The sequence below is a fragment of the Chionomys nivalis genome, chromosome 26 (assembly GCF_950005125.1).
Source record: "Chionomys nivalis chromosome 26, mChiNiv1.1, whole genome shotgun sequence".
Taxonomy (NCBI): domain Eukaryota; kingdom Metazoa; phylum Chordata; class Mammalia; order Rodentia; family Cricetidae; genus Chionomys; species Chionomys nivalis.
Window position 1 is genome coordinate 26,151,227 of NC_080111.1, and position 14,085 is coordinate 26,165,311.

The 14,085-nt window shown below is 38.0% G+C and overlaps 1 protein-coding gene across 1 annotated transcript in view; it reads right to left on the reverse strand.

Annotated features, from left to right (window-relative positions):
* Positions 1-14,085, reverse strand: part of Elapor2 (endosome-lysosome associated apoptosis and autophagy regulator family member 2) — a 168,518-nt gene that overhangs the window by 76,705 nt on the left and 77,728 nt on the right. Inside the window, exon 2 of the mRNA XM_057758302.1 lies at positions 12,285-12,405. Within this exon, the coding sequence (XP_057614285.1) occupies positions 12,285-12,405 (121 nt within the window). The remainder of the gene's footprint in view (positions 1-12,284; positions 12,406-14,085) is intronic.

Sequence of the window (14,085 nt, forward strand, 5' to 3'; positions counted from 1 at the left end):
ACTATCCTGAGTAAGGTAACCCAGACCCAAAAAGATGAACATGGGATGTACTCACTCATAATTGGTTTCTAGTCATAAATAAAAGACATTGAGTCTATAATTTGTGATCCTAAAGAAGCTAAATAAGAAGGTGAACCCAAAGAAAAACATATAGTTATCCTCCTGGATATGGGAAGTAGACAAGATTGCCAGGCAAAAAATTGGGATCTTCGGGGTGGGGTGGGATGGGGGTAAGGGGAGACGGGGAGAGAAAAATGAGAAGGGGAGGATGGGGAGAACTTGGAGGAATGGGATGGTTGGGATAATGGAAGGGTGGATATGGGAGCAGGGAAGTATATTTCTTAATTAAGGGAGCCATTTTGTTGATTTTCTTGAACCAACACTTTGTTTCATTGATTCTTTGAATTGTTCTCTTTGTTTCTATTTTATTGATTTCAGCCCTCAGTTTGATTATTTCCTGGCATCTACTCCTCCTGGGTGAGTCTGCTTCTTTTTGTTCTAGATCTTTTAGGTGTGCTGTTAAATTGCTAGTATAGGGTTTCTCCAAATTCTTTATGAAGGTACTTAGTACTATGAACTTTCCTCTTAAAACTGTTTTCATAGTGTCCCATAAGTCTGGGTATGTTGTACATTCATTTTCATTGAATCGTAGAAAATCTTTATAATTTCTTTATTTCTTCTTGACCCATTGATGATTCAGTTGAGCATTATTCAACTTCCATGAGTTTGTAGGCTTTCTGTAGCTTGTGTTGTTGTTGAATTCTAACTTTAAGCCATGGTGATCTGATAAGATAAAAGAATTTATTTCAATCTTTTTATATCTGTTGATATTTGCTTTGTGACTGAGCATATGGTCAAATTTAGGGAAGGTTCTATGAGAAACTGAGAAGATGATATTATTTGTGTGTGTATAGATGTCTGATAAGTTAATTTGAATCATATCATCTGTTAGTTTCCTTATTTCTCTATTAATTCTCTGTCTGGTTGACCTGTCCATTGGTGAGAATGGGGTACTAAAGTCTTCCTCTATTAGTGTATGTGATTTGATGTGTGATTTAACTTTTAGTAATGTTTCTTTTACAAATATTGGTGACCTTATATTTGAAGCATAAATGTTCAGAATTGAGACCTCATCTTGATGGATCTTTCCTGTGATAAATATGAAATGGTTTGAAGTCTATTTTGTTAGGTAGTAGAATAGCTACATCAGTTTGCTTCTTGGTCCATTTGATTGGAAATTCTTTTCCCAACCCTTTACTCTGAGGTAATGTTGTCTTTGAAGTTAAGATGTGTTTCTTGTTATGCATCAGAAGATCGGCTCCTGATTTTGTATCCTTTCTGTTTGCCTGTGTCTTTTTACAGGTGAATTAAACCCATAGATATTAAGGGATAGGAATGATCAATGATTGTTAATTCTTATGAATTTTTGTGTTAGTTTGTGTGTGTGTATATATCTTTTTTGGGATTTGCTAGTATGGAATTATCTGTTCCCTGTGTTTTCCTTGGGTTGGAATTTTCCTTCTAGTACTTTCTATAGGGTTGGATTTGTGTATAGGTATTGTTTATATCTGGTTTTATCATGGAATATTTTGTTTTCTCCATCTATGGTGATTGAAAGCTTTGCTGGGTGATTCCCTGCAGTTAGTCTGGGCAGGTATCTGCGGTTTCTCAGTGTCTACATAACATCTGTCCAGAAACTTCTGACTTTCAGAGCCTCCAATTGAGAAGTCAGGTGTTATTCTGATGGGTCTGCCTTTATATGTCACTTGACCTTTTCCCTTTATATCTCTTTAATATTCTTTCTTTATTCTGTATATTTAGTGTTTTTATTATTATATCACAAGAAGACTTTTTTTGGTTTAGACTATTTGGAATTCTGTAAGCTTCTTGTATCTTCATGGGCATGTCCTTCTTTAGGTTAGAAAAGATTCTTTCTATGATTTTTGTTGAATATATTTTCTATCCCATTGAGCTGATATTCTTCTTCTTCTATCCTTATTATTCTTAGGTTTGGTCTTTTCTGGATGTCCCATATTTCCCGGACATTTTGTGTTATGGCTTTGTTGGCTTTAATGTTTTCTTTGACCAATGAATCTATTTCCTCTATCAAAACTTCAACACCAGAGATTCTCTCTTCCATTTCTTGCATTCTGTTGGTTATGCTTGCATCTGTAGTTCCTGATCATTTACCCAGATTTTCCATTTTCAGAATTTCCTTGGTTTGTATTGTCTTTATTGCCTGTATTTCAATTTTCAAGTTTTGAACTGTTTCCTTCGTCTATTTGATTGGGTTTTTTTTCTTGGCCTTCTTTAAGGGATTTATTGATTTTTTTTCCCCATTTTTTTTTTGTCTTTTCCTCAATTTCTTTAAGGGAATTTTTCATTTCCTCTTTTAGGGCCGCTATCATCTTTATAAGGTTATTTTTAAAGTCGTTTTCTTCTGCTTTATCTGCATTGTGATGTTCAGGTCTTGCTGTTGTAGAACTACTAGCTTCTGGTGGTGCCATATTGCTCTTTATGTTGTTGAATGTAATCTTGCACTGGCGTCTACCCATCTCTTCCTCCAACTGGTATAGGTAGTGTCTGTGTCTCCAGGGTCACTGATGCCACTGGTGGATGGTTACATTTGCAGGGCTAGCGGAAGTTGTGGATTACAGGGTCCAATGGGCAGGGGGTGGTGGAGAAGCTTGCCCACTGAAGTCTTGCCTGCTGACTGGCTAGTGGAGCTCCAATGGGGGAATGCATTTATTTTTGCTATTTTTATTCCCGTTATTTCATTACTAAAGTATGTTTTCTGGACCATAAGCAGTAAGAGTAGCTTTAAAAGAATTTTCAATTTGCTTGTTTAGTAAGATATTGACAAGACACTGAGCCTATGGAATCTTATTACAGGTATCAAAACAATAAGATTAATTTAAGCAGCAAGCACTTTTAAGTATTTAGCATTTGATAGACAAAAATTAGGCACCAGGGGTGTGGGAGCAAATAAGAAGATAGAATTAATTCTATCTCTATTTTCACAGAGCTGCTATAATAGCCTAGTCTTTCTCAAAATCAATTATAGTTACATCTCTTTGAGCTTAAACTCATTATAAAGCCCACCTCATATGTCAAACCAAGTTAATATCTCAGCATAAATAGTTATATATTTATTGGGAAATGCTAAATCTAAACTCAAGAAGAACTAGTATAACTATTTTTCTTCAATTGATTCGTCTCATTTAGTGAAATAAATACTGTCAAAGTCATAGTCATCATTTTCCCTGCACAAGGAGACCTTTGTAACTTTTAATAATGGTCCCTACCGATAAAGGGCTGAAGCAGGACCTCACAACTAGTTACAGGACCCAAAAGAACACTTATCACCATCAGATAATCAATACTTTAATGGTCACCCAGGTTTCCAATCATAATTCTCCTAGGAAAATGAGAAGAAGGCGTGTCTGGGGAAAATGAACAGCATTCTCAGTCCAGCATGCCTTGCTTCTGTCTGTCCTCAGAGCCAGCGATGAGGACAGCACCTCCACACTCTCACTTTCAGATCTTATGTGTGCAGCTCCTAGGCAGAAAAAAAAATACTTTCTCTCATTCTGCAATAATGAAAGTGCGGTAGGAGGAAGCCAAATCATTACAATGAAACAGGCCAGTTTTTACCCTGTCTGTGATTCACAGGAAGCTGGCTTCCCTTGGCTTAAAGAAAGCACTTGTTCCCCTTATCTAGCAACAGTCCTCATATCGTAAGGAGACATTTCCCTCCAAGGAAGACTGGCAGTGACTGTCAATTGCCTATCATGTTCGATCTAGGCAGAATGAGGGTTGTGGAAGACAACTTATCCAAATTCTCTAAGGAAAAAAGGAAGGAAGGAAAAAAGGAAGGAAGGAAAAAAGGAAGGAAGGAAAAAAGGAAGGAAGGAAGGAAGGAAGGAAGGAAGGAAGGAAGGAAGGAAGGAAGGAAGGAAGGAAGGAAAAAAGGAAGGAAGGAAGGAAGGAAGGAAGGAAGGAAGGAAGGAAGGAAGGAAGGAAAGAAGGAAAAAAGGAAGGAAGGAAAAAGGAAGGAAGGAAAAAAGGAAGGAATGAAGGAAAAAAGGAAGGAAGGAAAAAAGGAAGGAAGGAAAAAAGGAAGGAGAGAAAAAGAGAGAGGGAACAGTGAAGGTTACGGGAAGAAAAAGTTCTGAGTACTTGAGTAATTAAAGGAAGCAGATAACCTGTGTGTGAGTTGTTTTTCTCAAGTTCTGGTCATACCCTAACACTCTGGCCTCAGCACCCTGAACTTCTCGTCCTTGGAAGGTGCCTGCCATCCTCTACCTCCTGAGAGTCTCTCCAACCTTACTGCAGTTTTTAGAGCCAAGTTCCCTCCCTTCCTTATGGGACCTTTCATTTTGATAAGCTTCCTTAACCACAACCCCCCTCAAATACCACTATTGCCAAGGGCCTGATTCTACCGTTCTCAACAGTTTCTTTTTTATCTCATCTCTCAAGGCTGGAATCCACCCCAGCCTCTCACCTGCCACTTGTGGACTCCTGAGCACACTCAAGGTCCCACCTGGAAACGCACATCAGCATTCCTGCACCAAGTCTGCCGAGAACAACGCGATTCTGTCTTGACATACACAGAGTGAATTCTTACAAGTCTTAGTAGGTATTTGTGCTTCACCAACAAAAACAATGCCCTGCCAGACTCTGAGTTAGGGACAGAAATGATTCCGTTGACAGACTATGGTAGTATTCTAGATATTTCTTAAGAATCATGAGAGGATACCAACTGTCTTCCAAGAGCTTATTCTATGTTGGCAAGAATAAAATTCTCAATGAAGAAATTCTGTAGCTGAAAACTCTGCTTATTTTTCCTGATATTTGCTAAATAAGGAAAGCATATTATACATATAAATCACTGAGAAGCTAGGCAAAAACTAGTCAAACTAACCAGCTTCCTTCTGCATATGAGGACGTAAATTCAAATGTTCTTAAAGTTCTACATGCTAGACTCTACGCTTTCTGGAAAATGACTATAGATAAAAAATAAAGTCTACAGAGAGGTTTAACCAATTTAAAGGGCCCACAAAGAAATACATCTGAGTCTTTACATCCAATCTTCTAAAAATCCCATTTTATCTATCCTGTATATCCATTTCACCAAGAGGTAGACATTGGCAGAACACATACTCCTAAAGGAGGGATGAACAATGATCAGGGGTGCACTGCACCATGTTACAAAGGGGCAGCCCCATGGGGTTGAGAAGATGGTCCCAGTGACAGGAACTTGTCTGGTCTGAGACTGGGCAGTCTTGTGCACACTGCCACAGTCTCCATGAGTTCATGTGTGAATCGGTCCTTTTGTGTTTGGAAGATACCATTTTCTTGGAGATATCACCCACTTTTATCCCTTGTAGTTTTTCTACCTCAACCTTTCTACATAGATCCCTGAATCTTGAGAGAAGGAATTTGAGAAAGACAAATCAGTCATTTTTCTGGAGGTAGGCCAACACAAAACAACACAAAATGAACTGTGTGTGTGTGTGTGTGTGTGTGTGGTCACACACGTGATTTTGTATACACACACGCATTTTTAATTTGTTTGGTTTTTTTGTCTTACTGATTTTTTTCTTAGTTGGTTTACCTGTTTTGAGGTTTGTTTTTTTTTTGTTTGTTTTTCATTTTTTGTTGTTTCTTTTTTTTTTGAGAGAAGAATGAACATGAAGTTGGGGAAAAATAAAGGGTATAACCAAATAGACTTTAATAGAAATTTTAAAAAATGAGAAGAAGGTGGTTCAGGAGCTCAAACAATTAGTGTCAGATCTCAATTCTGAGTGTGACCTAACTGTGTCTCCTGGCTTCAGTTCAGTTCTCCTTCTGTTTAAAAGGGTTCAGAAGACACAAAAAAGATTGGGTTGGTTCTTTTTGTTTGTTTGTTTTTGGTTGTTTTGATGACTAAATGAATTTAAGTCATGAATATTTAACATTTAAATTTGTGCCTGCATACAACAAAGATAATTCATTCTGAATACGGCAACTATTATTCCTACTCAATTATACTACGTAGTTATGACTCCAGACAAAACAGATTATATAGTTTAGCTCACCACTCATGAACCTGTGACTGTCTTTAGGTCAGAGTCCATTGTCCTTTGTACGACACAGGAAATGACTGTGACATTCATTAGAATCTCTGTCTTGTGCACATTACCCTCAAAAGCTAGCCCTGCAGCCCTCACAGAAGACTCAGGAAAATCGATACCCATTCCACTCAGCATATATATACATATACATCTATATTGTGTGTGTACATTCTATACTATATACATACATATATGTGCATATATATGCATGCACACACACAAGAAGAAGAAGAACTTTATAATTCACTTCAGAGGTCATGGCTGGTAACAAATATATGGAGCGTAAATCTCATTACAGCCTGAAATCAGGATACATGTTCCCCACATGAACCAATGAGAAAGTAACAGTTCTCCATGTTTCTCAGCAGGTGACTGATAACTCTGAACTTTAAGTTTACATCTGTTTCCTTCTTTTGACTCCACCTGAGTGCCTTCCATCCTTGGCGAGGTCATCCTACCTAACACAGGTCCCCTTCCCTCCTTGGTGAGGTCATCCTACATCACAGGTCCCCTTTCCTCCTTGGCGAGGTCATCCTACCTAACACAGGTCCCCTTCACTCCTCTTTTGCAGTAGCTTTATTTACTTCTCTCTCCCAAAACAAAAATCTCTGAAGGCATGACTATTTTCACTGTTTTATATCCTCTTGTCAGTAAACATGAAGAATATCCAAAAATGTCTTTTCACTGAATGAACTAAAGCTCAACGAAAGTTGTGGGGTACTTTTCTCAAGGACAATCAAATTCGTTTCAGAACTGAGATTAAGCTAAATATCAGCTGTGAAAGGTGATTATCAAAGCACCAGAAGGCTGTAGGAGAAATCTATAAGAAATTACATGAAATGCTGAAATCATAGCATAACTAACTTTATGTATAAACTTTACTGTTTTCAAGCAGGGTGTTTTTTCTCTAAGATCTAATGAATATTTGCAAAATTCAATTGCACATATGTTATTTAAAGTGGTTATGTGATATACATGTACCAGGTAAAATATTGAATCGAGCTAATTAATATATCTCTGACTCCAAATAATTGCTCTTCCTGACCAAATGAAACATTATGCAGTTTTACTAACATATTCCAATTCCATTTGCTGCTTCTGTTAGTTCAACTGGTTTAGATTTCACAAGTAAGAATGAAGTGTTTGTCTTTCTGCTTTAATAGTGCCCTTCAATTTCACTGAGTATAATGACTTCCAAGACCACCCATACTTTTCAAAATGACATAATTCTTAACTTTTAAAAGACAGTATGGATAGTATACACAGTCTACATTTTCTTTAACTTTTTGTTGTTGTTTTTGCTTCTGTTTTTGAAACAGGATCTTACTCTGTAGCTGAGGCAGCCCTGGAATGCTTGTGTAATCCAGTCTGGCTCCAGATTCATGGAAATCTGCCTGCTTCAGCCTCCCAAGTACTGGTACCACACACATGAACGACCACATCTTGCCTTCCATTCATTTGTGATAAGATGTATGTATGTATGTATGTATGTATGTATGTATGTATGTATGGTCATACATGGAAGCCAGATGAGGGTATGAGGTGCTCTCTTTCAGTCTCTGCTTTACTTCTTTGAATCAGGTGTCTCTCTGAACCTGGGGTTCGTATTTGTCCAGTTAGGGGCTGAGATCCTCAAGCCTCTGCATGTGTATCTTGATGCAACTGAATAGCATAGAACACTCTTCAAACATCTGCTAAGTCCATCCAGCTTATAGGACTGCTCAGATTTACTCTTCCCTAGTGGCTTCTTTTCATAGCCTTTCATTACTATAAATGGCATATGGAAGTCTCCTACTATAATCATATTGCTTATATTTATCTCTTCAAACATGTCAATGCTTGCTTTATATACTTGGGTGCTCAGATATTGAGTGTATCTATAATTTTTCCATTTTTCTGTTGTACTGACACTTATCCCTCTGTTTTTCTCTCACATGCATGAACACACAATTTTCTCTTTGCTTCGACAAGTAAGTGAATATCTGTCTAATATAATGCTGAGTATCCCTTAAGAATAATTAGCTTTGAGTCTTAAAATAGATTTAGGAGAAACATGAGAAAAATATGCACCCAACTAAAATGAGTATTAATTTACAAGCAATCATTGAAAGATCAAAATATAAGCATACTTGTATAAAAGTTATATCTCATTAAAATCACATTAATTCCTTAGCTCCTATATGAGAAATACAAAGGGAAACTATACACATGTTTATTACTTATATGATACATCTTTATATAAATATTTGCATGTGTATTTGAAACTATACACATGTTTATTACTTATATGATACATCTTTATATAAATATTTGCATGTGTATTTGATTACATATGTTCTATGTGCCATATAATTCTATGTGCTATTGAATGACTTATATATCAATACTGAAGCACAAGATTAAGCAAAGTTGACAAGACAAAATTGATTTGGTAGTTACATTCTGAATGAAATATTTTGAATAGTAATTCTTGATTAGAAAATGATGTATTTAAGGCTATTCTTAAAATTATAGGTTTGGAAATGTTTGAAAGAATAAGAAATAAATGATGCATCCCAACCAAAAAGCATGAGAATAGAAAGGAAACAGACGTGTTCATTTCTTCCTCAGTGATTTAGACCTATTGAAAATATGTAATGGGAAAAAAAAAACCACCTCTCTTTTCCATATCATCTCCCAAGAGAGCCAGGCCCTCACTCTTGACTTCTAAGGCTTGGTTTCAAGCCAAAAGGCCCACACAGGGTGTGTGGTTGCAGTAGAAAACTGTTCAAAGATAATTCCTATTTTTGACAATATAAGACCATCAAAGGAACCCCAAGTTTTAAGAAGTACTTTAGAAATCCTACTGACTCAAGGGTAAAAGAGGAAAATTAGCCAACAGTAGAGAAGTAGCAGGGCTTAGAGAGGGCTACAGCCTCTTGTTCTAAGCCTGGGATAAAGAGCACAGTGGTTCAGGAATGGCATGCTACCTGTAAGACTCTGGTGGTGAATTATGTTTAGAGATAACAGACTCAGCACCAGAGCCTTGGGAGAAGCACCCAAGCTCCCAGCAAGTGATCTGGAGCTTTTGCAGGAATTACAGAGCCATGAGATCACCTTGGTGTCCGGTGTCCGGTGCAACACTAGGGAACTGCAGAAAAGACAACACAGACTGGACCAGGGTCATCAGCAGAGGTCTCTCCCTGCCTTTCCAGGGCCTTGCAGCTTTGGAATCACATATACCCCAGGGATTCAACATAACAAAAGCTGATAAATGACTGTTCCTTAGCCTCTCTTGGGAGAGCCTTGCACTTGATTCCAGGTAGTTTCTGAAGAGCAAGTATATAGTGGAGTTAACCCAATTTTTTCAGAAAAGTTTACAGTTGATGCATAATTGTTCCTTGGGAAAGGCCTCCTTTACTGCCCCCTTAGTATACAGGAAAAGATCTATGTGATTATATTTTTGAAGAACCTATAGCAGTTTCAACAAAGGCCAAAATCTGGGTTTGCTGCTATTTTGAAATACTAGGATCTGAGAAAATCAATCCCACACAACCACTGCTGTAAATTCCCGTAACTTACTTGGGGTTGCCATGTTGTACTTTTTAATTGTTTTTTCTTTTCTGTTTAAACCAACGACTGGATAACAACAGAGTTGAAAGAACCCTAGCCACATCTGCAGTGAACAGAAGCTAGCTCAGGAGTCAAATATATGTTCAGTGGAGTCTTAGATCTACCACAGACAGACCTAGCAGCAGTTACTGTACGGCTGTACGCCTCCATTTTCTTGCCAGTGAAAGATATAATTGTTACAGCTTACAAACTCCTAATCTGAGAAGCCGAAATTCTCCCAGACCTGAATGTTCTGGGTTTGTTGACATTATACCACAGGAGAAAATTCTACAGCATTGCTTCCTGCAACAGTTTTTAGTATTCCGTAAAAGTAATTACAGGTGAGGTATATAAGATACATATGAAATGCAAATGAATTAGGTGTTTAGACTCGAATCCCATTCCCAAGGAGCCTCATTATGCATATGCAAATATTCCAGAGATAATCAAGGACAGGATGGGGTAATGACATACAGCTCTAAGCACCATGTCCATCACAAGGTCACAATGAGAGATGGTCATTATAGTCAGCAATAGAAATTCCCACTGAAGACTGGGAATGTGCAAGCAATGTGTCTAATATGATATAACTGTGCTTCTTAGTTAATTGTGGGCTTGAAATAACCATAACAAAGAAGAAGCAAAGAAATCTAAGGCTGAACCAACAATTGCCAGAAGATTTGTGTGTGTATGTGTGTATGTGTATGTGTGTGTGTGTTATGTATGGGTGTGTGTGTATGTATGTGTGTATGTGTTTATGTGTGTGGGGGGAGCACTTACAATTTCAGATAAAAGCTGATATAAAGAATGTCCAATCTATCAAGTATTATTTTTAAATAAGTATAATTTTCAAGGTATATTATGATTTAAAGAAACCTGACTATTAAGAGTTCTGGAAAAATTTTCTTACTGAAGAAGCAAAATCATAACTTTACCTATGAAATGTTATGAAAGTATTGCCTGGAAAATGTCTCTGCAACATTCAAGTAGAAATCACTCCTATTTAGGCATGAGTTTTGTAACAAAATTAGGAGCCCTTGGCTATCACATGCAATTCACAGCAAACTGATAAATACTAAAAATATGTCTTCCTAGCCACAGAGTAAGCATCTAGAAGAGTTACACAGTGTCTACAAATAAGCCTGGTTACAAGGAACCAAGAAATTCAGCCCCAGGGTAAAAAGCTCTGGGCAAAACCAATGCAGATTTTGTAGGAAACAAATTTTCACTAAGTCAATTACAGCACTGTTCCCCAGACTGCCTCCCTTTAAGGACACTCTGCTCACATTGAGAACAGGTCCTGTGTTTCAGCAACTGCCCATACACCAGCCTGGCGGCACCTCCTCCTCTCTTCACCTCACTGTCTCTTCTGACTCTTGCTAGATCCCCTGACCGTGGGGATTCTCAAGTTTCTCTGCATTTATTTAAAATCAGTTACCAAGAACTAAAGGTGATTTTTTTCCTCACATTTTCTTCCTACATTGAACTACTACAGTCTCCATAGTATCTACTGCTGGTGGTTAATATTTTCCAACTTGTAATAGACACACTGTATGAAGATGAAGGAATCATTCACCCATTTAATAACTTGCTTATGTGTTTTATTCATTCGGAAACAGAAGCTTTATAGAAACAGCTTTTGGAAGACCACAAGAAAATTGAAGTGATTTCTCTGCCAGGTCTAGAAACCAAGGCCACGGTTGGTCAATTTCACTGTATAAACTCCAAACTAACCAAACTAAAATATTTTTAGAAGATAGTTTATAAATAAAAATAAATTTGACGATATCTCTCCACGTTAATTTAAGAATTGAAATTGAATTTCAAGTCTTCTAATCTCCAGAAGACAAGATATTGTATGTAATATTAGCAATACTACAGTCTCTACAAGTTACACTTAAAAATATTAAATTAAACTATTTCTGTGGCCAATAAAGGAATCCATTGCAAGAAGAGATCTATGGAGCGTGGTGAAGATGAATGGCAAAAACATGACTGTCCTTAATATCAATTTAAGAGTTATCCCTTCAAGAGGAATTCTAAGTGACGCATGCTTTATCAAATTTAAAAGTATGTATTTTAAAACTAAAAGAGAAAGTCTGTCACTCTTCTATCCATAATTTCGAATAATAGAATAAATAGATTAAAAAATACATCCTTTAATATTGCCCATGTCTCATTAAGCCCTTCAGACAGAGGGACTCAAGGTCCTGTGAAAAACCCAAGCATTAAGGCACCTACTGCCAAGCCTGACAAACTGAGTTCAATACCCAAGAATTACAGGGGGGAACTAGAGAGTCAGCTCTCCCACGGTGTCCTCTGACTTCCATCTCCATCCTAATGCACACCTGCTCCTCCATGCACACTCGCATACATAGATAGGCACAAACAAACAAAAATAAGAAAAAGTACTAATAACTTGTTAAAGAAAGGTTCTGCTGTGTTTCTAGATAACAACACTACATATACATCATTGCCTGGTCTCTTGTGTTCATTGGAATGGCATCTAGAACTGATATGATGAGTTTATGGTTTAATCTGGAAAACAAATGGTCAAAAAAAAAAATCACAACATACTGCATTCTTTGCCTCTCACTGGGTCAGGCAGGCCAGAGCAATCCACTGCAGAATTCGGAATGGCGACCCTCCACCTGGAACCAGTGCTATCACATTCTGTGTATTCAAAGTGGTAATCTTTCTGCAAACAATCACAAAAACAAGCCTTTGTTAGAGCCAGTTCTAACTGGTGACCTGGGTTTTCTCTATCATCCCAAATGGCCTCCAAGCCTGCTTCCAAACTCTTCCCTCTCCTGGACTCTCCCCCACTCCCACCCTACCCACATCAGCAGTTCAGCAGTCAAAACCACACCACACAATGCAGAGAAGGCACTGAAGGTCTGGTGGAAAGAGGGCACTCAACACTAAGATTGTTATCTGACAAAAGCCGACAGCACACTTCCCATGTCTCCTTTGAAGGTTTTTGAGCTCTGAGTAACTTATAGACATAAGAAAAGAATGGTGTGTGGAAATCAGCTGCTGTTACTGTCTCAAGTGGCTCCAGGAAGCCAATCGCTTCCACTGACCTAATTCTCACGCCACTTAAAACTTAACAGAAGGCGTAATAACAAATCATTCAAACACCACTAAACAGCCAAGACTTTTTAAAGCCACTCTCTGGGGCTTAATTCATACACCGCCAGCATATGGCTATCCTTCAATATATAAACCGACCGTTTATTACAGTTCCCCAGTTAAGATCCACTTTGGAATTCTCAAGGTGACTTCATTCATATATATATGGAAAGTTTGAACTGAGGAATCAGGACAAAATGTTACTGGAGCATTTCAGCCATGAGAGAAATTCTAAGTCTGCCCTGTAATAATTTCATTTCTATACTCTAACCCTAGAGCTGGACCCAGGGCCTCATACCTCCAGGGCAAGCACTCTGCAAGTAGACTATATCTCCATCCTTACCTGGTTGATTCACGTCAGTGTTCCGAATGTTAACTGTCTGCTTTCTGTACCAGTTAGCCTCCCTGACTGTATGAAAGACAGACAAGAACTATCAACTAGCGTTGCCACAGGGAACTTGAGAATGGAATATCATGGCTGCTGGTCTTCTCTTCTAGAATCTGTTTGAATCTGAATGTGCTAAGAATTCCCCCTAATCATCAATTCTGGGCTCTTATGCTAACAGTTCTCTTAATTTATCCCTTCCTTCCTTCCTTCCTTCCTTCCTTCCTTCCTTCCTTCCTTCTTTCCTTCCTTCCTTCCTTCCTTCCTTCCCTGTACTAAGAACAATCCAGGCCACATTTTCGACAGTTTTCCCACCTCAAATTTCCAACAGAATGCTCCTAATTTCCTTCTAAGCCCTCAGCAACACTGCTGTTGATATTTCTAATAACATTCTACCCATGGCAAGTTACACACTGTAAGGCAATGAAGTCACTTTTTACTACATTTTCCATTTTTTTTTACTGAGCATTCACTGAGAGTATTTTACATGCTATTTCTACCAATAATCTCCTTAAAGCAATCTAGGCTTTTCTCCTCAAAATTCCTCCAGATTTGACCCATCACACAATTCTAAAGCCACCTTCTCACCCTCAGCTTTTTGCTTAGCAGAACTTCCTCGGGTATAGATCAAAAAAATGTTCAGTAATTTCCATGGCAGCGGTAACAAATCGCTACAGCCGTAATGGATTTTCCCATAGCTCTGTAGGCATTCCATCCCAGAGCAGTAATCATGGGTCTGACCAAAGTCAGGCACATCAGACGGACATAGTTCTGTCTTGGCCATGGGTGGAACACTTCCAAGGTTAATTTCTAAGTCATAAAAGCATCCTTTAATATTGTGGAAGAACAACCTTCTCTTGT